Source organism: Saccoglossus kowalevskii, chromosome 8, assembly GCF_978046115.1.
Source record: "Saccoglossus kowalevskii chromosome 8, keSacKowa6.1, whole genome shotgun sequence".
Lineage (NCBI taxonomy): Eukaryota > Metazoa > Hemichordata > Enteropneusta > Harrimaniidae > Saccoglossus > Saccoglossus kowalevskii.
Genome location: NC_140648.1, coordinates 12,405,507 through 12,430,239, shown reverse-complemented (window position 1 = coordinate 12,430,239; position 24,733 = coordinate 12,405,507). Strand labels below are relative to the sequence as shown.

At 34.1% G+C, this 24,733-nt stretch overlaps 2 protein-coding genes across 3 annotated transcripts in view; both read right to left on the bottom strand.

Moving 5' to 3' along the window:
• The window catches only part of LOC102810220 (F-box and WD repeat domain containing protein 10B-like), a 33,552-nt gene extending 17,127 nt beyond the window's left edge, over nucleotides 1–16,425 (bottom strand). For both annotated transcript variants that reach the window (XM_078012855.2, XM_085502179.1), the window contains exons 1-2: nucleotides 16,309–16,425; nucleotides 14,974–15,707 (exon numbers count right to left, since the gene is read on the bottom strand). In XM_078012855.2, coding sequence (XP_077868981.1) covers nucleotides 14,974–15,508 — 535 coding nt within the window. In that variant the 5' untranslated portion in view covers nucleotides 15,509–15,707; nucleotides 16,309–16,425. The remainder of the gene's footprint in view (nucleotides 1–14,973; nucleotides 15,708–16,308) is intronic.
• A 1,857-nt stretch (nucleotides 16,426–18,282) lies between these two features.
• LOC144359957 (uncharacterized) lies at nucleotides 18,283–22,644 on the bottom strand. Its single transcript, XM_078012850.2, has 3 exons — nucleotides 22,132–22,644; nucleotides 20,250–20,321; nucleotides 18,283–20,050 (listed from the first exon to the last, which is right to left on the bottom strand). Exons 1-3 carry the CDS (start codon nucleotides 22,634–22,636, stop codon nucleotides 19,983–19,985), a joined length of 645 nt encoding a protein of 214 aa, XP_077868976.1. The 5' UTR covers nucleotides 22,637–22,644; the 3' UTR covers nucleotides 18,283–19,982.
• Nucleotides 22,645–24,733: the final 2,089 nt, after the last annotated feature.

Here is a 24,733-nt window from a genome sequence, read left to right as displayed (position 1 = left end):
TATACAAGTGAAAACTATCCCCTTATAAAGTACCTGCTCAAAAGCAGGTCTATTACTTTCTCTAACTAGAACAAAAAAACAACAACATACAGATGAGAGCAAATTTAATAAAAGCAGCATTTTTTTTTAATATGTAATTTTTCGCACAATGTAAAAAAATTGCTGCCATTGTCAACTTCCACAAAATAGTTCCATGTTTCCTCTCATTAATCAGTGAGAATGGTTCAAAATTTTCTGATAAAAAATTAACAATTAACATGTTTTCTCTGTTTGAATTTATGAAAAACAACATTTTGTAGGAAGAAAATAGGTTCATGGATGGATCATGCATGTTGACATTGACACTTATTGTCATTTTTACTTCAAGTCTAGAGCCAATAAGTGTTGCATAGTTAATGATTGTGGAAAGCGATTGCAGTTTTCTAGTTACGATACACAAGGCTAACACACTATATTGACACAAGAGTTTCCTGAGATTTTGTAAAGCTATCCTATTTGACTGGAAAATTAGAATAAAACGTTTGGTTTGATACATAAACTAGTTTTTGAATTCTCAGTATGCATGTATTTTGGTTGATTTCCAATGCAGAACGTCCGCTTAAATAGAGCAAAGCATTATGGGGAATTGGCAGTCATTATTTCCATGGAAACGCATGTTTAGATACATGTGTATGTGAACCTCCTCTTTATTTGCTTTTTGGTACATGTATGACATATTTGATGGAACTTTCCGTTCACCAAAATATCAACAATATGTAGTGAGATTAAATTTTTCAGCATTTTTACAATACAGTGTATTCAGCCATATTTATTGTTAACAATGTTGATTTTCATTCCAAGCAAACAAATGAAAAAATTAATGTGTACATAAATTTCGAAAAAAAAAAATTAACAGAAACAATTTTTTATTTTTACCTAAACTCAGAATCTGCAAGTTATAGAAAAATAGTTCATGTTACCGTATTTATTCTATTAGAAGCACAGCTCAAATATAAGTGCAGGTAAGCTAACACTTGGATTTCTTGTATACTGGATTACTGAAATATGACTTGTTTTGCTTATAGACACACCTTTGTTATTTGTGTGAGCATATGCAAATACTAATGAAGAAAATACAGTATTTTGATCATAGGCATACCTCAAACTATTTATATATTAAAGCTCATGCGCTGATAATAGAGTAATTATAGTAATAAGAATTTATATTTAGAATTTATACAAAAGATATATGCAAAACATTGGAGAGCATTTCACAAAAATGAGAAAAAAATAAATTGCAATTTTCTACATTTCAGGATTCAAAAATTTATGCACAAATGAGATTTAGCAAAAAAACTTTTATTCAAAAATATTTGTTGGTTGGAAGTAAGTTTAATCCTTAATATTTATCACTGCTGAGAAAAACAAAATAATGAACAAATGAAATATAAATTTAGTTCAAGCTACAAGTAGCCCTTAAAAAAATAAACCACCAGAATCCATCAATGACAAGAACCCCTGGATGCTCCCATTGAAACGGTTTTTACAACATAGCTGTAAAATCTATTGAAAAACAAATTACGCAGGGCATATTGTTATAAAAACAACAATACCCTCCTGGGTTAAGTTTAAAGTACAAACACTAATAACAAAGAACCATATACTTATATGGGCTGCACTTTCTAATGATACCAAGACAGGACAGCTGTTATTGAAAAAATTCAATCAAAATCCAATCAACTGAATATGTCAAGTTCATCTTAGGACAAGTTTGCCAGATCAAAGATAAAGTCACTATTCATATACCAGAAATGCGTAACAATGACCACAAAATGCGATTGTTGTGTGTTTTTCAAATTTAGTTATTCTCGCTAGGCACGTTATTTTCTGATATGTTTTTGTTGTGAATCTCTATAAAGGGATAACAAATAAGTTGTCTATTTAGACCTGAATTTAATTTTACTAATATACATGTTCAGGATATGAATTTAACGGGCCAAGGTCATTCCAAATGTTGTCGCAAACCATTGACATCATCCACTTATAGTACTTTTCAAATGAAACAAAACAAATGAACATCGCCCTCAACTGTGATGAATGGAAATGTTACAGAACAAACAAAATATTTTAATAACATCATTTTTAAATTGAGGATACATGTTGTATTAATGAATAACCTTAAAAAGATATACGTAAAAATAATTTATTTATTTGGAAATTTACTGGGAACAGAAATGCAAATTTTTGTGTGAAGGCTGAAGTACTATTTCAATGCCTGGTGCTGTCCTTATGCTAAAAGAACATTACTGTAGGGTCAAAGTCCACAACCATGGCAACCAGCCAAGTTCATTTTCATTATTATATTCAATACTCTTTGACAATAATTTATAATGATGAATGCATTGTATGTCTTAAAATCAAATCCCTATCCATTATACCAGTCACCATAGCGACAGTGATTGTATTGGTTGTTATGGTAAACAAATCTTTATCCAGAGGATTATTTGATATTTATACAGGATATTTACAATCATTGTGCAGAGAATAAAGTTGGGATTTTAAAGCGATATAAGTTTAAATTCTTGGGATAAGTTTACTTATTTATGTTCACTGTTGTTGCCTAGCAACTGGTTAATAATTATTAAACTTTGTATAGGCTTTTAAAGACCATGCATTTTTCTATGATTGTTGATTTTGGATACTAAACAAAAATAATACGCTAATATTAATTTTAGGCTTCTTTAACTAGTACTCCCAGCAGTCCTAATAAAAATTCAGTTTAGTACATAAGGATATGAAAAATTAATTGTCAATGTCAAATATTATTTAAATAGGCAGTACTGTGATTGGAACAGAAAAAAAAGACAGTGAATTTATTATATTGGGTAGCAATAATTCATGATTTGTTGTTGTAGAATAGAATAGAATAAAATGACTTGTACATATTTCTGTTCTTGGAAATCAGAACTTTATTTTCACTATGTTTTCTGAAGTGCCGAAAATTGCATCTATTTTACAACAACTCTATATATTACACGAGTCAACCCCATTTTTGTTTTAAGCAAAAATTAAAGTCAGTGGAAGTATAAAATAGTCCACAATATAAATGTATATTATTCTCAGAAATTAACCCCATAACTAAGACAGTAATAAAGCTACAATGACAAGTTTTCATTACTGGCAACCATCCATCAAAATCCAGGAAAATAATATATTCCAAGACACCCATAGTTAAATTGACTGACTCAAGTAATTTATTTTAATGTCGACAGACAAGCTAGGATACTCTATTCTAGTCTTCAATATTCAGTCAGACTACTAGTCTGCAGGTCTGCTGATTTGCATAATTCAATTTAAACGTGTTTTAGTTGTCATGGAAACAAGCATAAAAGAAAACAGCTGTTGAATACCATAAGTTCAACCCAGGTTAAAATTCATACTGCAATTTGAAGACGCATATTTTTGGCATTGAATGTTGCAGCCTTAACAGTTGAAAGGTCATGATAAAATAACATATTGCTTTGCAACAATAACAATTCAACAACCTGAATGTGAAACAAGGACAATTCAAATATGTGCTATCAATATTATGAAACCCATCATGGAATTTCAAATAAAAATGTCATTAAACATTGATGTGATTGACTGGTAAAACCAATAAAGGGTGTTTTATCTCAGTAATTACTATTCATGATATCCATGTAGTCATCTAATTTGCATATAGTTGCTAAGGAGCGTATAAACATTACATCAAACTGGTTGAAGAACCATTGCTTGAAACGTCTAGCTACATTTTGTAATTTTAATAGTTACCTAGGACAACGATTACCAAATGTTATCTACTATATATGTATATCATGGCTATCATTTTAGAGAGTGGACCATTATTACAATGGGCAGGATGGGCAGGTTAGAATCAAGGGAGGTGAACATTTATGTTTAATGGAAATTGTGTCATTTTGTCCCCCTCATGTAGATTGTGTTTCTGATTCCTGTGTGGCTACCTACACCAGCAATAATGGTCTGTTCCTGAACAGATTAACCTTAACAGACCTTACCATCCCCAATAGAGATAATAGTCCATCCTTCAGCAGATTTTCCCACCCCCACAGAGATAATAGTTAGTCCCACCTGTTGCCTGAGTTTACAGACACAAAACACAAGAGAGAAATGTAAAATTAATTTTAAATAACACATAACTCTCAATTAAACACATCATTAGGACAGACTTTTTTTTATTCCTTGTTTCTTGAATAAGACAATTTTTTTGAGGAGGGTGGGAAAAAAATTAAAAAAAAATGTTTTTCTATTAGATTTGTGTGATTCTCAAAGAATTGTAAGTGAGATCATTGATCTGAGAGAAGAAATTAAATAAAATTTTATTCCATGTATAACCTTGTTTCTCATCTGCACAAGACTTCGGTACTTTGATCATGATACTCCCACCAAAATGCAACTTGGGTTTGTCAGTCCAACAGTGCATTATATTGTCATTACTTGTAGTCTTTGTCGAGGTAGATAATACCTTGTCCATCCCAGCATGTATTGTTATGGTGTAAATTTTCTCAAAAACTTATTGAACAATTTTTTTTTTGTGTGTGTACAGGTAATTCAGTTGAATTACTTTTCTGAGAAATTATTTAAAAAGTAATCGTTTATTTATTTATTTATTTCAAAACATATATTCATATAAATCAAATGAAACAAATATAGTTTTATTTGTTAGTTTCTCAGGTATATCTCTAATTCAAGTATTCTATGATGATTAATACAGTGTATGTATTAGCTTGGATAAATATAATGGCACGTCTGCTGTATTTTGTCAATGTTTTAGGGATATATTTATATCTATAATTGGACATGATGCAATTTTAATCTAATAAGTCAAATTTTGGTGATTATTTTAAATTTGGGACAGTTAAAGTCACTATAATGAATTTTCTTGATTAGAAATCAATTTGTTGGGGTAAGGAACACTTGTGTATCTATAAATTACTACATCCTGTAATATATGTTTTCAATATCAAACCCCAATACTGTAGAATACTTTATTTTCGCTTGGAATTTATTTTCGCTGAAAGATGATTCCGTGGAAATAAAATCCAGCGAATATACTTTTTTACCTATATTTCACATTAAACTCATCAAAAATCAGTGAAAATAAATTACATACAAAACGCTCAAAATGCCTTTTCAACGAAAATTAATTCCAGCGAAAATAAAGTATTCCACAGTACTTGAAACAGTGCATGTCAGAACAAGTCCCCAATCACCATACTATATATGTAGGATAACCCAAATGTGTTCTCTCTTTTGATTTGTATAGTGGGTTGATTGCCTACATTACAACAAACTATAAATTTACTATATTCATTAATATGAAAATTACAGAAAATTACAAAATAAAATAAGTAGTGAAGTCATTGAAAATTTCATCTATTTTCATGTACATGTATACACACGTTGAAGTTTAAATAATGATTGATTTTGTTGCTTGGATTTCGAAATATGCGAGTGTGAACAACACAAACACTGATATTTTCAGAATTACATCACCCACAATGCATTAGGAAATGTCATCAGCAACCAATAAAAAAAGCATACAACTACATGCATATTTATGTTTCTCGTTTATGAAAGGAACCTGTCTAGCAAACTGTCACAACAATTACATGACTCAGAAATTCAATATATACCCATTAAGAAACATTTTCTAATAACTATAAAGAAATGTAAAAAGTTCACAATGAACACTAATAAAATGCTGAATGGTTGTATTCTGTGTGAAACTAATAAATGTCAACAATGATTTGACAGTTTCTTGCATGCTAAAACTTTGTGAGTTTGTAATAGAGAAAAGAAGGCACCACCTGTAGCTGCTGCGTCTCAAAGGAAAACACCTTAACTGGACTTAGATAAAGCAGGGGGTTATAATATATACTGTTTCTTTGTCAACTCAAAGCATGGCTTATGTGTTTTTTAACAGTGATGCGTGCTTGAAAGCTCTTAGAAGCGACACAATGGCGAACGATAAATATTGCTTCCTGTATGCAAGCAATGGTACTCAGGTTTGGTGGTGGATGACGAAAAATGACAGGGAGAGGAAACAAATTGATTGAAAATTACTATCAAAGAAAAAAAAACATATATTTTACAGGGGAAGAACATACAATTGAATGAAATTGCAAAATTAAATGCAGTTATGTTTGCAAACACATAGTTGTTATAGAAACATAGGTGTTCTCAGTTAGTGAAACTGAAATTATTAAAGCTCAGAACATATCTACGAAATGGGCTATTTGTTAGTATTTTCAAATAAATATTTTTAATTAAAAAATAAAACCTGTGAAAAGGGTAACTTCTATACTGCAGATTGAAAGTTACCCAAATGGGTTATTTTTTTGTCATTTCATGTAGCTTGGAGCTTTATTTTCATGGAATTTAGTACATTTTAGGATGGCCTGTTAATTCTCAGTTTCAATATATTTGTTTTCATTCACTCAATACCATTATTAGATTAATCTTATGAGGAAAATCTGGCCACGTACATAGAAAAATGTCATGGCGTATACGATTTCCTAAAAATCTGATGTGTTTTTATTCCCATCAAATTAATCTGATAAAAGGCTGTACAATCTGAACTGATGTGTTCCATCCCTTCAGTGTGAATAGCCTTAATTTCTTTACAATAATGTGAAATAGTGCAAATTTAGCTTACAAAATTAAGTCACAAGCTCCTTTGCAAGCACAAATCTTGAAATAAAAAAATAGCTTTGTCAAAGAATTTTTGAAATTTGGCAAATTTTTTTTATCTATTATTTAGTATCCAACATTTTGAGGCATATTTTGACACATCAAAAATAGCTAAACATAATTTTTTTAACATATTATTCTCTGCAGCTATCTATTTCAGTATTACTGAAGACTCATTATATCTACCCCCGGTATATATTCCCATGCCTCATAAAGCCGTGTTTTATAGAAAATCGTTTAGTTAAACTTCCGTACCGGTATGTAGAAGCCATTGTACATATTAGATCCCGTGGGATAGTAAGTACATAAAACAGTAAATATAACGCAGGACAAGATCTCTCCTGATTGGCTACCAAATCGATATTGTCTGGCTGTGAGCCAGACAGCAATGCAGGGGACCATTGATTTAGGAAAGCTGGTATTGATTCTGTTGCCTGGTGATCTCCCGAATCTGCCACCACTACATAGTAACAGTACACAATCTGCATGAAACATTCAGAGACATGTACACATATAATAAACAACTCTGTGAATGTACAAACACTCAATCAATTATTATCAATCATTTATCGGCAGCATGTAGCCTTAAAAAAAAAATCATTCTTTAGAATTCTGGCAGGCAGTTTTTTTTTTAACCCAGCAACACATTTTCCAGATGTTTGAAAAGCCTTCACAGTATTGAAACATTCCAAGCAAGCAACAGAGCAACACATTTAAACAATAAAACATGCCTTTTGTTTGACTTTTTTTTTCAGAAAAAGACAACAAATAACACATGCAACTACCCGGCCAACACATTTGTCTTTATGCCAAACCGATGAATACAACCACGAAAGATAAATTGATGACCCGAATTTAAACCGATCGCTGGGATGTAAGAACTCTCAAGAGACTGCATTGAGGTACAGAAGTCTTCATGTCAGGAATCACTTAGTCGTGTTTTTTTACACGTTGCTAAGGGCTTTAATACACCCTTCGCTGCTTTCTCAGGTTTATCTTTTGAGTTGACATCACAAATAAAAGAATAAAAACGACAAATCAACTTCTCATTTTAGTTGGTTCTATACATTCAGGAATGACCCATTTCACAGTAGAGGGTGTTGGCTCAAGTTGATTTCAAAAATAATTTATATATGTGCAGTACAATGTTTTCAATACATTGACGGCTGTTGCTGGTTTTTTCCATATCGCTATATGTGGAGATTCTCACCAATTGATGCAGTAAATCCTACTTCGAGATAAGTTAAGACGGTGTTAATAGAACCCAGAAACACGATTAATTCATCCCTTAATTTCTATTAGAATATTTTATAATTGCATAGAAGTGAATATATAATTTATAGCAGGTCTAAATTTACCTTCTACAGTACTTGTCAAATAAAATTTAAGGTTTCTTTATAGTCTAACTACCTTATACAGTAGGTGATTTTCCGTTCACTATGAGATATTGTGTAAAATGGGCTAACTGAACATCTGTCGCAAAAATAAGATGATTTCATTTTGAACTTGAAGTACTTTTTTATAACTTAAAGTCAAAATGCCGATCATAGAGAGAGGAATATTACGATGTGATACACTTATTTCATCAAAATTGACCATTATTAAGTGTGGAAATAACCCCAAAACACTTCGTGTCTATTGAATCTCACATGATAATTTGACGCCACTACAACGCTCGACCTTTTTTTGTCTTGCCCTTATATTTCATTTCACGCAGGATCTCGCAGCGAAGAGAAAATGGGTTATTGTTGTCATGTTGACAACTATGAACTTGACAACTTATATTTCATTTTCAACATTATTGCCAAATGTATGAAAACACACAAGTACATGTACACTCGAAGCTCATTTCTGTCTAAAAAGATGAAAACACACATTCACAAGGTTATTTTTGGAATGGATTTAGTTGTGTAGTATCCAGAAAAAAAAAACAGCAACCAATATATTGAAACACTCTGAACAGTAAATCTGAAATAATGTAACCACTGAATCCAATCATAATGGGGGCCATTACAGAATTAAACTATTTCGGCAACTTTGAGCAATTACCGTATACTCATTGTTCCATTCACCGATGTGTAAAGCATATGTGTGGTAACGACGTCTTGACGAAATTATTCGTTACCCAGTGATCATAGTTCGGCTTCGAATTTACAAAGGGGCAGCTCGGTTTCTACCACGGCAGTTAGTAATTTTGTTGGTATGCATGTGGACGTAATTTTACCGGGACTAAATATGCATACAAAAGTTACTATTCTTAGTATTTCATGTATTTACATGTTCATGTAACAAAGTGCTGGTCACCGAAAGATTCAAACCGTTAATGTGATAAGTAGTATAATTTATTTTGTTCACAAATACACAAAATGTTTGCAATATTTTTATAATTTTTTCAAAATCAACCATTTTTGAAATACAACAAGTAGCAATAGCTATGAATAACTGAACATTTTTTTTCTAGAGGGGGAGGGGTAATTTTTCATGGTTTTCAAATGGAAATATTAGGAACAAATATTAGCTGACACTTGTCAGTACACTACACTTGTCAGTAAATTAATTTATCGTGAGATTTTTAGTAATTTTGAAAAAAAACCTCAATTTAGTACATTTAATAATGACAAGAGAGAGTATAGGATACAGTAATTATATTTAGTTTTTAATGTCAGTAAAAGAATGAGCATAATAGGCATCCAACTTATAAAATACAAATACCATTAGAGGGACACAACACTTCTAAAGACTTGACAGTTAGCATGATGGGGTGTACAAATCCAATAAAAGCATACAAGAAAAACAATGTTTCAAGCAGACGATCGCAATTATATTCCAGACACATTTCTTTTCGTTCACCGCCAGCATTATAAAGAATTACAATTACAGATTCGCCAAACTGTGACAGTGAATAAACCCAGCGTTAATTCAGTACATTATATTGTGTGACTGCCATCGAGTATGTGAGGTATTAAACCACCTGCATATCGGAATTATTCATCAACTCCCGCTGACTTCATAAATATTTGATTAGATTTTGTACAAAGGAGAAGGAAATTGTCATTTTATGGACAAATCCTCTCAAACACACCACAGTTATTGTTTCAGTAATTATTAATAAGGTGATGCTTTGCCTGACAAAGGGTTCAAAACTGTCGGGTACATTTGTCAGACGTTCATGCTGTAACTAAGGGATTTAAACAGAACAAATGGCATTGACGACGAGATTTCACGAATGCATAGTTCGTGCGGCACATGTGGAGGTAGCATCAACATTGCATAACCATGGAATGCAGAGAAATAAACAGAAAATAGTAACATAGATCCTCTTGTTTTCATCTCATAGTTACTTCATAGTTACTAGACAGGTTTATTAAGACTTGGTATTATAATACATGTACTCAGTATCGCCTCTGAGGCAAATCAGACGCATGCATGGGGACAAGACGGGTGGGTATGAATATCATCAGACAAAGAGAACAGAGTCTGAAATTCATCGTGATCTCTTCCAAGTGGAACGCTCGCTGGCCGACTTTTAATTGCTACAGCTGAAGTGTAACACATGGGCAAAACAATAACAGATCACATGCTGTACACTATTTGTCTAAGTTGGTTTACCAGGGGGTTTCTTGTTCCAAGCCGTCGCTTCATTCATGCTTCAGTTCAATTTCATACATAAACACCATTTACGCAAACATATCTTGAACGATGCCAGAGTCTCCTTTTACACGACCAATTAAATTACTTCTACTTGTTTTTTCATATCTTCCTCAATCGAGTGACATTTCTCTTCCACGGATCACAGTCAAAAATCACTTAGTGAATTTTTCTGAGTGCTCACATTATAGAGGTGAAATATCAATTCATCACATAGCATCAGGGGTGTGACTGTACCTTTACCCATAATGCATTGCTCTACATGTTCTGAAGATGTCAGGATTAAATAATTCTTTAAACACAAGTCTTAAGCCTGATAATCAGATTTGTTATAATGATTGACATGTTGTTGGTATGGCAACCACAAACATGGCCTGTAGAAAACATGTTTTCATAATGTAGCAAAGCTGTAAGCACCACTATTTGATTGCAAGGCATGGATAACAATTGCTATTGTCCGGTAAAGTTAATCTACTGTAAAATTACTAATTTTCACTGGGTTTAAATTTCGCTGATTTATCATTTCAGGCATATTCAGTGGGTTTTAAATTCACGGTTTTATTATTTTGATAATGTGCTCTATGCTAAATTTTACATATTCACTGGGTTTTAATTTAGCGCATTTTCCAGTCAGCGAAATAAGCAAAATTAAAACCCAGTGAACAATTAATCCTTTTACAGTAACCACTTAATTTCCACCAAAATGTTGGTGCAGCATTTTACAAAATTTTTCAATAATAATTTTTTTTTTATTTTGGGCCAAATGCCAAATACATGTATCATTTAAAATATCCAGCATACAATAAATGCAATTTGTTTGTGTATTTTCAGTTCTATTGGAAATGCGTTTCTAATAGAGCAAAACTGGTACTCATGATTTTCTTGATGAAAAAATTAGTAATATGAAATAAACATGCATGCTAAAAGCCCTACAGTCGTCATGCAGTATGCGTTTAAATTCTGCATAATGTATTTTACACACATTGTATATGTCGTTATGAGACCCTTATCAAACATTACGCGATGCGATGACAGTAACTGCTTTAATTTGTGAGTGTTGGCAAAAGTTTACTCTTATGGTCAACGGTTGAAGAGACGCTTTCACACTAGCAATACTAGCACCATCCACCATTGTTTAAAATAGTTACGTCACTAACTTTTTTTGAAAAATGTTTTCCTGTCTTCAGTTTGAACACAGCACAAAGTGCATCTTGAAGACAGCGGTAAGATTTAAAAACTTTTCTGCTCAGGAATATTCATAGAGAACAGCTAATATCACTAACAAACTTTACAACAATTTACAACTAATATTGTAATCTGATTAAAATCACATATTTTTTTTCATTTTTCATTTTTTTCATTTTTTTTTATTTATGACTATTTTTCTTCGTTTTATTTGATATTATTAATTTTTTTAAACATTTAAAATAATATTTAATAATTTTTAGATTTTATATAAACAAATTCATAATTATTATTATTACACTGTCAATGGAAACTAATATTTATTGATTTTTATATTTTCTGAAGCAGGTCATACTTTGTGTATAAAGGTGGGAGCTGATAACCACAATCTTGAAAACAAGTACATGTCGTCTGCTCCTGATAAGAATGCAACAACAAAGACAACAATTTTGATAATTAGGGTACAAAGAGACAATTTGTGCATTCTTTCTTAATCCCAAGTCAAACACAAGATGGACTTTATTCAAGCTGTACATGGTGCGATTTTGAAAACATCAGACGATAACAATAAACCATCTTGCTGTCTGAACAAAATCATAAATATTCAGACAAAAAAGTTACAGCCACCAGCATTGCATTCTGGGTATAAAATAATTACAGTTACAGGTTGCTTGGCAACCGATAATGCAAATACGTTCCCCACTATCTAAACATAGCATTCCGGTTGAAACGCCATCAGCAATGTTTTATGTTGAGTGAAGAACTATACGTTGCTGAAGCGGATGACGATTTGGCAGCACGACAAAAGAGAGGAAATGCAGGTTTTTCATGTTGAAATGTGACAGTTTGTTTACAAAGAGATTAGAACAACAAAACATGACTGATTCATACAGAAGGTATTATAGTGCCGGGGATTTAACATGTATGGATGAAATATTGTTAAGTGACCACATGGATTTCACCTCTATGGGGCTAACCAAAGACGTCAAAGAAACGAAGCGTGCTAGCTGTTCAGTTACAATGGCGAAATAACGCCCAGCAGTCTGAGGCACGTTGGGTGAAGACGGCAATTCAAATTAAAAAATGAATAAAAAGAAAATTTACAATTTAAATTGGACATAAATGAATATCTGGTCTGACTTAACAGCAACAATTATGTTATAAACTTAGGCATGGCAATACATCTGACACTGGAGTTTCCTGAAATGTTTGGATAAACTATTGCATATGACTCGGTATCAAGAGTGGTATTAGCACTAGTTTTCGAATTAAGAATCTCACTGTTATGTATTTTGACTGATTTTCACTTCCCAATGAAATTTAATATTAATAACAACTACATGTATGGAGAAATCCCAAAGTCATTACTACCGGTGTATAATGGGGAATATTCATTTCACTAGGTATAATTTTAGTGGATTTGATGTTGCAAGATATTCACTGGATTATGAAGAAAACAACAAATTTTATTTTAAATATTTGTGCAAAAATACAAACCCAGCAAGTATTTAAACCCTATACAGTCTTTCCATGGAAACAAGTTTGGATTCCGTTAACTCTTTTTTTCAAATCTATATTATCGTTTATTTGCTAGAACCTTTAACTCGGCAAAATATCAAAAATTTGAAGTGCTTTTAAATCTTCAATATTTTTACTACTTTAGTTAGGCGTGAACATTGTTTTATGATTAGGTTGAGCAGTTTAATATTAGATTTATTGTTGAAAATACTTTTTTAGGAGGAATATAGTATTCTTCCCTCGTCTGCGAAGCCTAGGTTAACAAATTTGATATATATGATGAATTAATCTTATTTTTGTGTTTTATGTTAAAAAATGTGTTTCTTTTATGTTGAATTCTGTTTTATAATGTTTGTTAATGTAGAAAAGACTGTTAGTCAGCTGTTTGCAATTCAAGGTAAGCTCGTCATTGCCTGGGTGTTTCAATATTATAATACTGGTATCGCCTGCAATTCAGAATTACATTTTTCGGTTTTAATTAAACATCGCCCAGTGAATATAAGTACTCTGGGCTTAAAAGATTTGTCTGCAATAGTTTGTCCTTGCCATTCGCTGTTTATTTTTAATCAAATCTGTGAGAAAAAAAAACAATTTGGAGATTCCTGGTCAGGTTTGTTTTAACTCGCTGTATCAATTGACATTGGCTTAAAATAATATGTTTTTAGTAACTCCACAAAAACGGGCAATTTTGACAATCACTCACAATTGCTGATGAGGATAAAAGGAGAGCTCGGTATTTAAAATAGAAGCAATCTGATGTATGTTTGTGTAAAGATAACTTAAAATCTACAAAATACAGTCTGAGTTTCTACTAGCAGGGAATCTTTGTGTTTTCCAAGGTCTGCGAGATCCCTACAAACATTGCACATCTAAGAAAGCGCATGGATTAGTGAAGACCCTTATAACCAAAATTAAAATCAATTATCAATGTCAAAATTAACCTTGAAACTAGAAATCAAATCAGTAAAGTCAAATGATTAACCTTCGGGTGCCACATATGTTCCTAACAAAATGTTAGTGCAATACTTTGCACATGTATATGTATTTTTCTATATATATTTTTATAAAATTGTGGACCAAATAAGCATAATTTCCTACTGGCAACAGGTTTTGGTCAAAATTTTAGAAAAAATATGGAAAAAAAATTATTTGGGTGTTGTTTTGTGAATTGTGACAAAAGTTGACTTTGATGCTCAAACAATGACTATAGAGTCAACATTTGTACTGTATTGAATATTTATTCCATTGTACAAAGGAGAGACACAAAATGTGCTTTGTATTTTTCCCCATTAATTGCTCAAAAATGAATTAAATTTCATTTATACTGCAATTACAAAAACTCTGACTGTGCCAGAATGAAACTCTGACACCATATATGTGCATGTGCAGTCCTTTTAATAACTTTAAAAAGAATTTTAAAATATGGATTTGGGTTTTATTTGAGCTTGGCATTCTTATACTATTCTGATGAAAAATATTATACTACAAACTGAACATGGAGCAGGGTTCTTCCCAGGCCATTATAGAGTATGGGTTCCTACTTTAATTTCCGAGAAAACAATAGAGCCAATTTAGTATAACAATGAATACAATAAAGGTGATTAACATACTCTATTGTTATGTATATTGGCCAATACTCTATGCTTTTTTTCTGGGGAGATAATGTAATCAATGTTAGTGATGGCTGGTTTTTGCAATTCAACTGTTGGACAACAAAGTGAATGCTTACTTATGAAGTGGAATAGTTGCATTTCGGGGAGTAAATGCGAGTTGAGACAGGAAAGCGAAAAGACACAGATACTTCATACCATGAATGGTAATAGAAATAAATGTGTCAATCGCTTGATATTATTGAATAATGAATTATTAAATAATGAAAATATCACTGACCTTCTGGAGCTGTGTGGAATGATTTTTCTTCCGATATTAACATCGTTCTTGCCTGTGTTCCCATGACATACAAAAGCTCGGGCTCCGCCATCTGCATCACACCTAGTAAAAAATTTGCTTTGGTCCAGTATTTTGAGTTCAAAAACCAGTGCCACGTTTCGGATATTTCTTTGTCAACGGTACTGGGATTAAGTGCCCTGTCACCACACATGTCTGCTTGGTCACCTTTCGACGCAGGGTTTGTTCGAGATCTTGCATAGGTGAAATCCTTGCACAGTAATGGTTTCAGTAGCCCAATGATGTATCGTATAAGATCAACACTTCGGAATCTCCTGACCAGACCTAGGACAAACCGCCGTTTAGTATATTCCCCAGCACGAAGAAACCATTCTCTAGTCGTGGCCAGTTTAGCACCAAGTTTGCACGATTCGCACTCGCCACACGTTGTCGCCATTCCACTGTAGACACATCGCAGCTGCAGTGCTTTCCCTAGGTTGAACTCAAAGTTTTCTGAATTTTCAGATGGATGCTTCATGACTGTTATTCTTAAAGAGTGCCCTGTTAACGACCTGTCAGCATTCCGTTTCCACACAATTTTGAAAATTTAGAAGGCCGTGAGAGGCAGACATAGCTGCAGAGAAATGCCCAAGTTTACCAACTTAATCCCCTCCATTATGCGAGAGGGCTCAGGTTTTGTGAACACGTTGGCGCTGTCTTTTCCGGGGATTAATTACCTGAAAGGAAATCATATATAAGGATTGTTTAACAAGAAAAACCTGTGCACGGTAAACATAACTAATATTTACTCTAATTATAACTATCGGTCCGTTATATACGTTTATATCTTCGTAATCGTGATAGCGTTTGAGCGAGTGATATTGATACCAGCGTGGGACAAAGTCATCGTCGAAGTGAGTGTGCAAGGCAACCGTACGGCAAGCAAGTGAAAACGCCACCGTGCATAGATCCACACACAAGTTTTGAGTACATCACCTTTTGCGGCAACCTAGTATTATTCGTGGATCGTTTGTCTGGAGTGCAGTCCACCAAGGCCTATTTATTTAGCGAGGTTAAAGTTAAACACGTATTTTTCACACGTTTCTGTGTCTCCAAAATAATACAGTTTATCTGACAGAGAGGCGAATATTAAGAGATTCGAACGCGGCGGGATTAACTAGTTCCGCCATTGCTAATCAAATAAGGGTGTCTCACTGTATCTGTGCTATCAACATGTGTAACAACATTGAATTGTTATTTCAAAACTGCGAAAAGCCTCGCATGGGGTACGGATTCAACTGTAATTGGACTCACAGATTCACTTGTTCATATACTCACCGATGTCGTCTAGTGAGGAGAGTAATATCTACGCGATCTTTTACTGACAGCGTAGGAACAAGCCAACTGTAAATGAGAAAAGTTGGACGGGCCGAGTGTTCGTTCGTTCGATGAATGGTTGACACTCAGCTAGTATGCAAATCTGTTACCAAGGGCGACTAGATCGCTTGTGTTGTTGTTTACATTACGTGTTATCTATTTCAAACGACCAATTGCAGCGTGGCGTGTCGCTCTTCTGACAAGTCGTAAAATTTGACCAAAGCGACAGGTTTCTTGAGGTCTATCTTCCGGGGATATAAAAAGATTTTTTTAAATAGAATGTCGTTCTGGAACGCGGTTACGGAATTAATGGAGGGCGCGTTGAAAGTTTAACGGCGCTCTTCCGTACTGCTTTGCCTAGATCATCGACAACCCCTATGACGAAATGTAAAAATAAAATACAATTTTCAGTGTTCTAACAATCATCGATTTCTTATTTCAGTAGATTCTAATATCCTGAAGCATTTATTTTATGATAGAAATGCCGTAATTGCCTGACATATTTATTCAACAAACTTCTAATGTTTGTTACTGTGAGCTTGTTTTATTAAGTTAAGTTACATCTCAGACAACTAGTACAGATTTTGATTAGTTGTCTGAGGTTACATAAATATCGCGCGAATGGAAAACAATGTGACGTCCAGGCCAGTCCAGTGTAGTCTGACCTATTGTCCCCAGCCACAAAGGGAATTGCCACATTGTGTCAGTGTTTGGGTTATGTTCAAGGTAAACCCATTCATTGTATAAACGATACTATTACTCTGCCCATTATTTAATGTTTTTAATTTGTGAACTACATGGTATTTGTTGGTGATTGACTTTATTATCTCAAACATCGCGGGAGCAGGTGGCAACGCAGAGCCGCAGGTGAATCCATGCCATAAACAAAAGTGTAATGTGTGGCTGACACTTGGTGGCGCTTTACTGGAGATAAGTGGAAACAGACGGATTACAGTATGTACAATCTGAACGGATTCAGCATCTGGCGGCTAATTGCATATTAATATGGTTTAATATATTAATTCGTCGTTATGCAAACTAAATATGCAGATTGTTGTAAGAGAACGTTTGTACAATATATCATTTTAATAGAATTTATGATTTCAAATTAACATCCAAGTGCATTTTCTACACTTAGCAGATTTTATGGTAGTATCACATTTTGTTGTGGTCTTAAATTAAATTAGCCCAGTGCCTAAGACATGTGATTATTACTTAACTTGGAGTTGGGATATAAAAAATTATGTTCTTTGATATGCAAATTAAAATAATTATTTATACGATTCTGAGTGAGAACTGGCCTTTCTAGCTTCTCCACAACTACGCTCCGGAGATCGGCGCAAAAAAAAAAAAAAAAAAACACGCCCAAATTATGACCCAGTGTTAGAGCGTCAGTTTGAGTCACGTACCTAGTACATGTTTAATTTCATTCAACATGCCGTATCCAGGATTTCATGCGTTTCATCTGCAAGACAAGCATGGGGAAAATGTATTGGCTGTTTGTAGTAACAATTCATTAGACAGCGTTATTTTATTTTTATTCCCAAAGTATCAATAACTGAATCGACTTTGGAGCTCTTTGTGAAAACAACACGGGACACTAATCGGGAATTTTGAACACAGCACGACATGCAGTAACAACCACTTCTTTTTTACTTGTAAATGGATATCGGTTATGCGTTTATAATACTGACAGTAGAGGGCGCTATACAAGAATGGATTGGTATGCGGGACGATGTGAAGTATCACATGTTTAGGGAAAAAATGGTACAGAATTTAATGGCCGACATGATCCCACAAATGAAAAAAACTTGAAGGACTGTATTTCTTTACAGCATTCAGGGTTTACAGACTTATTTGCCCCAAGAACCCAGAAAACGCCCTATATGGTAGTACATGTAATTTCTTTTCAAATTCATTCACAGTTCACACAGGTGGCAGACAGCAGTATTTTTTTATTTGAAAAATCACGTGTAAATTCATATCTGCTGCACTAGTCTATAAATCTTCTAAAACATGTCTTAAAAACTTTAAAATAATATATAAAACCATGACGATTTGTTTTGTTTTTGACTTTGTTGATATCATTGAAATTTGGCTCCACTTGTAAGACATCTGATACTCAAATAAAATCCCATAAACACAAATTTAATGATTTATAGGTGAAAATCATATTTTCTTGAAGGTCACATTAAGGTCACCGATTCCTATTGAAGCCAGTAAGTATCAAATAGCTGCCGACATTACTATTTTTTTTTTCAGCGTGTTTTCCACTGAAATTTCATTTATCCTAAATTTCAGTGGGTAATAACTGACCCCCACCCCCACCAACTCTCCCAGAGCTGCACATGTTAAAAAGCCCTCACAACACATTCTGCAACTTTTTATTACGATGACAAAGTTTTTTCAATATCTGAGAAATACACATCTTCATCAACCACGTTAAAGTCAGCTGATGCCACACCCCTATACTTCTACATCTCAATATTGTGTTCTATCCCCATTGCTATGAGTTGCACCAACTCTGATTGGTCGCATATAATCAGATCTAAAGTATTTTACTGAGGTCCAATACTAGTGATCTTGGTAGAATCATGTAAGGAGTTTGTAGGGGGGAATAGATTTTTGAATTCTGAGATATACCAGTGTTCTAAATTACTCCGACCCAGGCTGATGAAAATTTAAACTTACATGCCCAGTGATCTGGTAACATTTTCTTCATGGTCTGCTTCAATTACATTTTTGAAAATACAATTCCACTAAAAAAATAATCTTGGATGAAGTTGAGCGCCACCCAACTCTTATATAAGGATTATAAAATGAAGAACACAATAATTGGAAAATCTGTTTTGCATGTTAGCTGATTGTTATGTTTTTCCAGGATTGAGCTCTGGGTATCTGTCCTGCCTAAGAAACCACAGATGCTCAAAAGGTAGCTGATGTGATTCTCAGAGTTCTCAGATTAAGATGAAATACCACTTGCATCATTCATACCATTGTGGTCTTTGTCTCCTGCTAATTAAAGTGGCTTGGTTTGCCCAATTGGAATGGGAATGGAAGCATTCGAAAATAATCTTTAATACAGGGCTGGTAACTTTCTGGCAGCGTTGGTCAGGGTTCTCCCCTGCAGACAGAGAGTGCTGGACGGTATGAATATTCATGAGCTCATTAATATGCATTAGTATTCAAAATGGCCGCAGGGAATGAGTATTTCTTTCAACAGGAGTCAAAACACTAATGAGAACACAGGTGAAATTTGAAAGTTTTTGCCCTGGTATCTGGTACACAATTTTGAGAAATTCCAAACGCAGGAAAACCATAGTTTGCTTAAATTTGTGTGGACTATGATAAATATTTTTTGAAATGAAGCAGATATTAGATTGGACTACCAACAGAAGACTGCAAAACTTGATATAGGTGATGAAAGGGTTTAAAAGTTAAAAAACAAAGTTTGTGATCAGTTTGTCAACAGGAAGCTATCAACTCGTGAAATTGCACCATGGAAATATTGTAATTTGTCATGGTATTATCTTCATTATTTAAATTTAAGTGATGCATTCTCTTTTAATGACAAGGAAGACTGTTTATTACACAGGAACTCGGAACCGACTAGAGTCAGTAAATGCACTATCAGGTCATCGTAAACTGTCACAGTCATCATAATATACTCGTTTACCGGTAGTCCCTGTTGGTCTTGGGACTTCTAAAAATAAAATAAAAATTACAAAATTAATATTGGATCCGTGGAGTATTTGCACCGAATATCACTTTTTAACAACTGTGTGTTTTACTGTTAATATTGTTATGCACCAATTTCGATGTAGTTGCAATTACAGCTATGTAATGGTCACTGTGAAAATAATAATCTACACTAAATGCAATATTAAGGTTGAGTCTCCTACCTGTAGGGCAATCTTTTTGCAGGTGAATATCCCCATCAACAGTTGAAGCAATACCATAGGCCAGCATGCTAGCTGCAGATATGAAAAACAAGACATTGATAAGATACAGTCCAGAAACTAGTAAACAAAATAATGCAATAGTAAACAATACTTTGTCAACAATTTTGAATCAGAATGGAATGCATGTCAATAACATGATGTATTATGTGTAAAGTTTAAAATTGCAATAAGGCATGATAGGGAAATGGCTCCACTATAATAGCATTTTTCCGAACAAAATGTCCACCAATCAGCCATTTTAAATCTGTTTAGTCAAACAAAATGACGGGAATCAAGGTTTTAAGATGTTCAATGCATATACTTGAACAAAATTTGTCCATGAGTAGACAAAAATTGGTTCTGGAATTGCAGAAATGTCCAATTTTTATGTTTTTAGCATTAAATGGCAGCCATTTGGCCATCTTGAAAGTGGATTGTGAAATGAATGCATGTGCATATGTGTGGTTTGAAACAAAATGGATGCCAGTCAGCCATTTTAAAAACTGACCATAAAAACACAATAACAGGCCCATTAAGTTTGAACAGAATCTGTCAATGCATGACTGAGATTCATGTTCAGAAGGGCTGAAATATTCAATTTTGATGTATCTTAAAATTTGGCCATTATGAAACATATGTATGTGCATTATGTATATGACTTTACGTATGTGTGAAGTTTGGTCAAGTCATGTCAGAGATACCAGTGGATTTGTTAAACCAAATGATCTGTAAAAGAAAAACCTTCATAATCTTGTTATAAATTTTAAATGACGGTTGAAAATAACAATGGAGATGAATACTCATCATGAATATTACATAAACATAAATGTTTTAAATTTAAAAGTTTTGTGCGAAATTGTAGTAAAAATACAACTTGTAATATTCAATGTATATTCTGTGAACTATTAGCCTCAAGTGTTTTAAGTATACAATAGATAGGATCTATTTCCTACTTTACGATTGAGAGAAAGACGCAGTATGTATGAGTCCCCTCAAGCCAATGAAAATGTTTTCTGCAGATTTGAATGTGGAACGAGTTCTTTAAGGCTCCCTAGGCACACCATTAACTGAACCCTAAAACACCAGCTTCCAATGTAATTGAATATGCCCCTGAAGAAAAGTATATCCAATTGCACTGGAGGGGTCGGGTTAGGAGTACAGTTATGGGTGAGGGGTCCCCAAGGATGTCTTCACTTGAAAGTGACATAGGGTACTAGTAAATGTTTTATAGACTTCCATAAAAAAAAATTTCAGTGTATTCATGAAATATACACAATTACATAAGATTGATAAACAGATTGACAATACTGTGTTTCCCCGGTCGCTGCCCCTCACGGTACCCTGCAAGCTCAGTACACCATCATAGCATATCTGTTATGCACGGAACAGAGACGGAAGAATATACATACTGCCACAATGACCAAGTGTACATGGACTGCGGATTACAGATGATGGTGTGTATATGTCTCTGACTACCATCCTCGACACATACACAGTGCCTGTACGCAGGGACATTGAAGCGGTAGAAAGAAAAGGACATGGGGTTGTCGGTTAATACATACATTACAGCTATAACCACGTTGGTCATTACATGACCAGGGACACCACACTTTCATAAAATTAATAACAAGAGAGATACCCATTACACTTTGTAATTTGTCAAAATTCCTATATCAAGATTTTAAGTTAAGGTCAGAGACACTAAAATTATCCTCTTGATGGGCAGTAATTTATGTTACAGTTAATTTATGTATTATTATTTTTTTCAAGAAATGTAAACTTGAGATTGTGATGGGCCGGTGGCCTAGTATGGCAATAAAGTTTATTCTTTGTTAATACATACTTGATACTGCGTGTTCTTGCACTGGGCTCGGTTTTCTATGGAAAGTGTATCCTAGTGGTAACTCCAGAGTTTTTCGGATTTTACTCATGAAATATTTGTTTTTAACTTCCATCGTAGAAAACACACGGAGAAAATTAGGAACTATGCCACCTTCGAGTACTAACGGCACCAGGCGATCACGATTTTCTTTGCGGTTCTCCTGTAAATATTTTTCTAGTGCGTTGAGTCCTTCGAAATAACTAAGTTCGCTGGTGTTCGTATGGTAACTGAGAACCACAAACGTCCTTCTACTGACAGTCAGGGCTTCTTCGAGATTGTCAAAGTCGTAGACGCCCAAAATGGAATCTCTTTCCTTGAAATATCCACGCCTTGAAGGATTTGATGATTCTATCTCCTCGACGAATTTTTGCACCCAAGGCAAGTCTCTATCGTGATATAGCATACAGAAATCAAATTCGTATTCGGGTGGTTTTATTTCCTCCGGCTTTGGCCTGTGCGCTGCCATTTTACCGACAACTTCTTCCGGGTGCATGTCTATTGCACTCAGAGGGCGCTGTAACTTAAACATATCTTCTCAGCTTCAGCTACAGTTAGATTTGACCATGTGCGCTTGAATCAATCATATGGAAATTAGCCCTAGACTTGTATTAGGCTTATTTGTTTTTTCATTTTTTTTAAAATAATAATATGTGAGTATGGCGAAAACTGGTTACCGCGAAACGAACAATAGTAAATAGTTATAGTATATTATATTATATCGTATCTAATTGGGTTCTTAACATTGACAAATTCCTGCTTCTTTATATAGGGAGGACAGATACAATATGTGAATGAAATTGACCGATCATATCCAGCTACAGAACTGGCGCCACTCATCGCCTTATCAGGAGAGAGGGCGAACCTTCTAACAATAAAATGCCTTCTCGATAATTTACATGTAATGTTGGGCGCATTCGTATATGATTAATATGTAGGTAGACAATATATATTGTTTTATACCAAAAACTCTTTTGTGGAGCTCTTAGTTCGATCATGGGTCATTCAGTTGTCTGATTGTTCAATATAACCAGACTTAGCTATTGCACCCATTTATTAATTTCATAATTACGGTCACAAAAGGCGAAAAAACAATTACAGGAACCAATTTATTGAGACACCAATTTTTAATGAAATTATCATAAACCTTTGAGAAGAGGGATTGGAAACTTAGGCAAAACAACAAAGGAAATCGGAATGTTTACTGTTCGAGCTTAGTTATAGTAACTGTAATTTATAATAAATAAACTTACAGTCGCCATACTTGTTGAAACAATGTCATTTTGGAAAACAACGATCCTAAATTGAGATAACTCGTCATTATTGGCGTTATGTTCATTAATAAGTTATTTAAAAACTTTAAAAAACTCAGGAGTTTGTTACTACTTTTACCAGACCCCAAAATGTAATATACTTTGCATATTAGTCATATTTGTTGACCTGGGGAAGATTCGGGAAGAAAATCAGCTGCATTTAAATTACTTATTTAGTCTAAGTAATATAATTCTAGCCCAATTTACTTCAAAAGAATTGTCCAGTTTCTTCTTCTTCTTCTCTATACAATAATGTATCAAAATAGTTTTTAAAATGTCATTTTGTGCACTGGGTAAAACAAACAAAGGTTGCTGCAGCAGGGTCCTTTCTGTAGGCAATTACACTCAACTCTGGGGAATATGAAGCATGGGAATTCATTTGGCGTTTGTGAGTAATAGGGTTGACTGCCGAATCAGTCTACGTTGCGAGTATAATTCTCAGTTTTACTGTTACAAAACACTGGTCCGCCATATTGTTGTACACTGTGACTCATTAACAAGTCACGTTATATAAATAAATAAATAAAAAATACATACCCACATATACCTTTGACTTCTTGGAATATACCTTCCCAGTGAGTCGTGCCCTCGAGCGCGCCCACAATGTTTCTGTGACGTCAAAATGACGTACATGTAGACTGGTGTAAAAATTGTCGGTTAAATATACAATTCTCTGCCCTCTGTCGCAAAGTTGATCGTCATTACAATATAACAAATCTCTAAAATGAGTATTTTTATTTATTTATGGACGGGCAGTTCAAAACAATACATACGCTGTCACGGTGAATGGGGTCTCTCACTGATTAGCGTAGTATAAGCGCTTCGTCACCAGCTAAATTATTTTCCTGATTAATTTATCTTCGTAATTAACGCACTTTGTGATGTTCGTGTTATCGGTGTAGTATTAGAGAATTCTCGTCATTTTCTGTGTCTTTAGTTCCCAGTGCCCTGTTCGCGCCCTCTAACGACAAAGCGCTCTGTGATGTCAAAATGACGGAGATGTCATTTGTGCAAGCAGCGGTGTTCAAATCGACATTAGATAGATATTTCGTAATTGTATTGACAGACGACCACAGGTCAAACAAAATACTATCTGTGGGTGGCCACTTTGTACCTCAACCAATTACGCCAGGGAAGCGGATCATCGCCGGAGGGGGGCGGACATCCGGGAATTTTCACCGTCTGGCAACCATCACGGTGAAAACAAAGGCCGAACATTCTCAGAAAACGGTACTTTGGGATGGTTGTTGAGA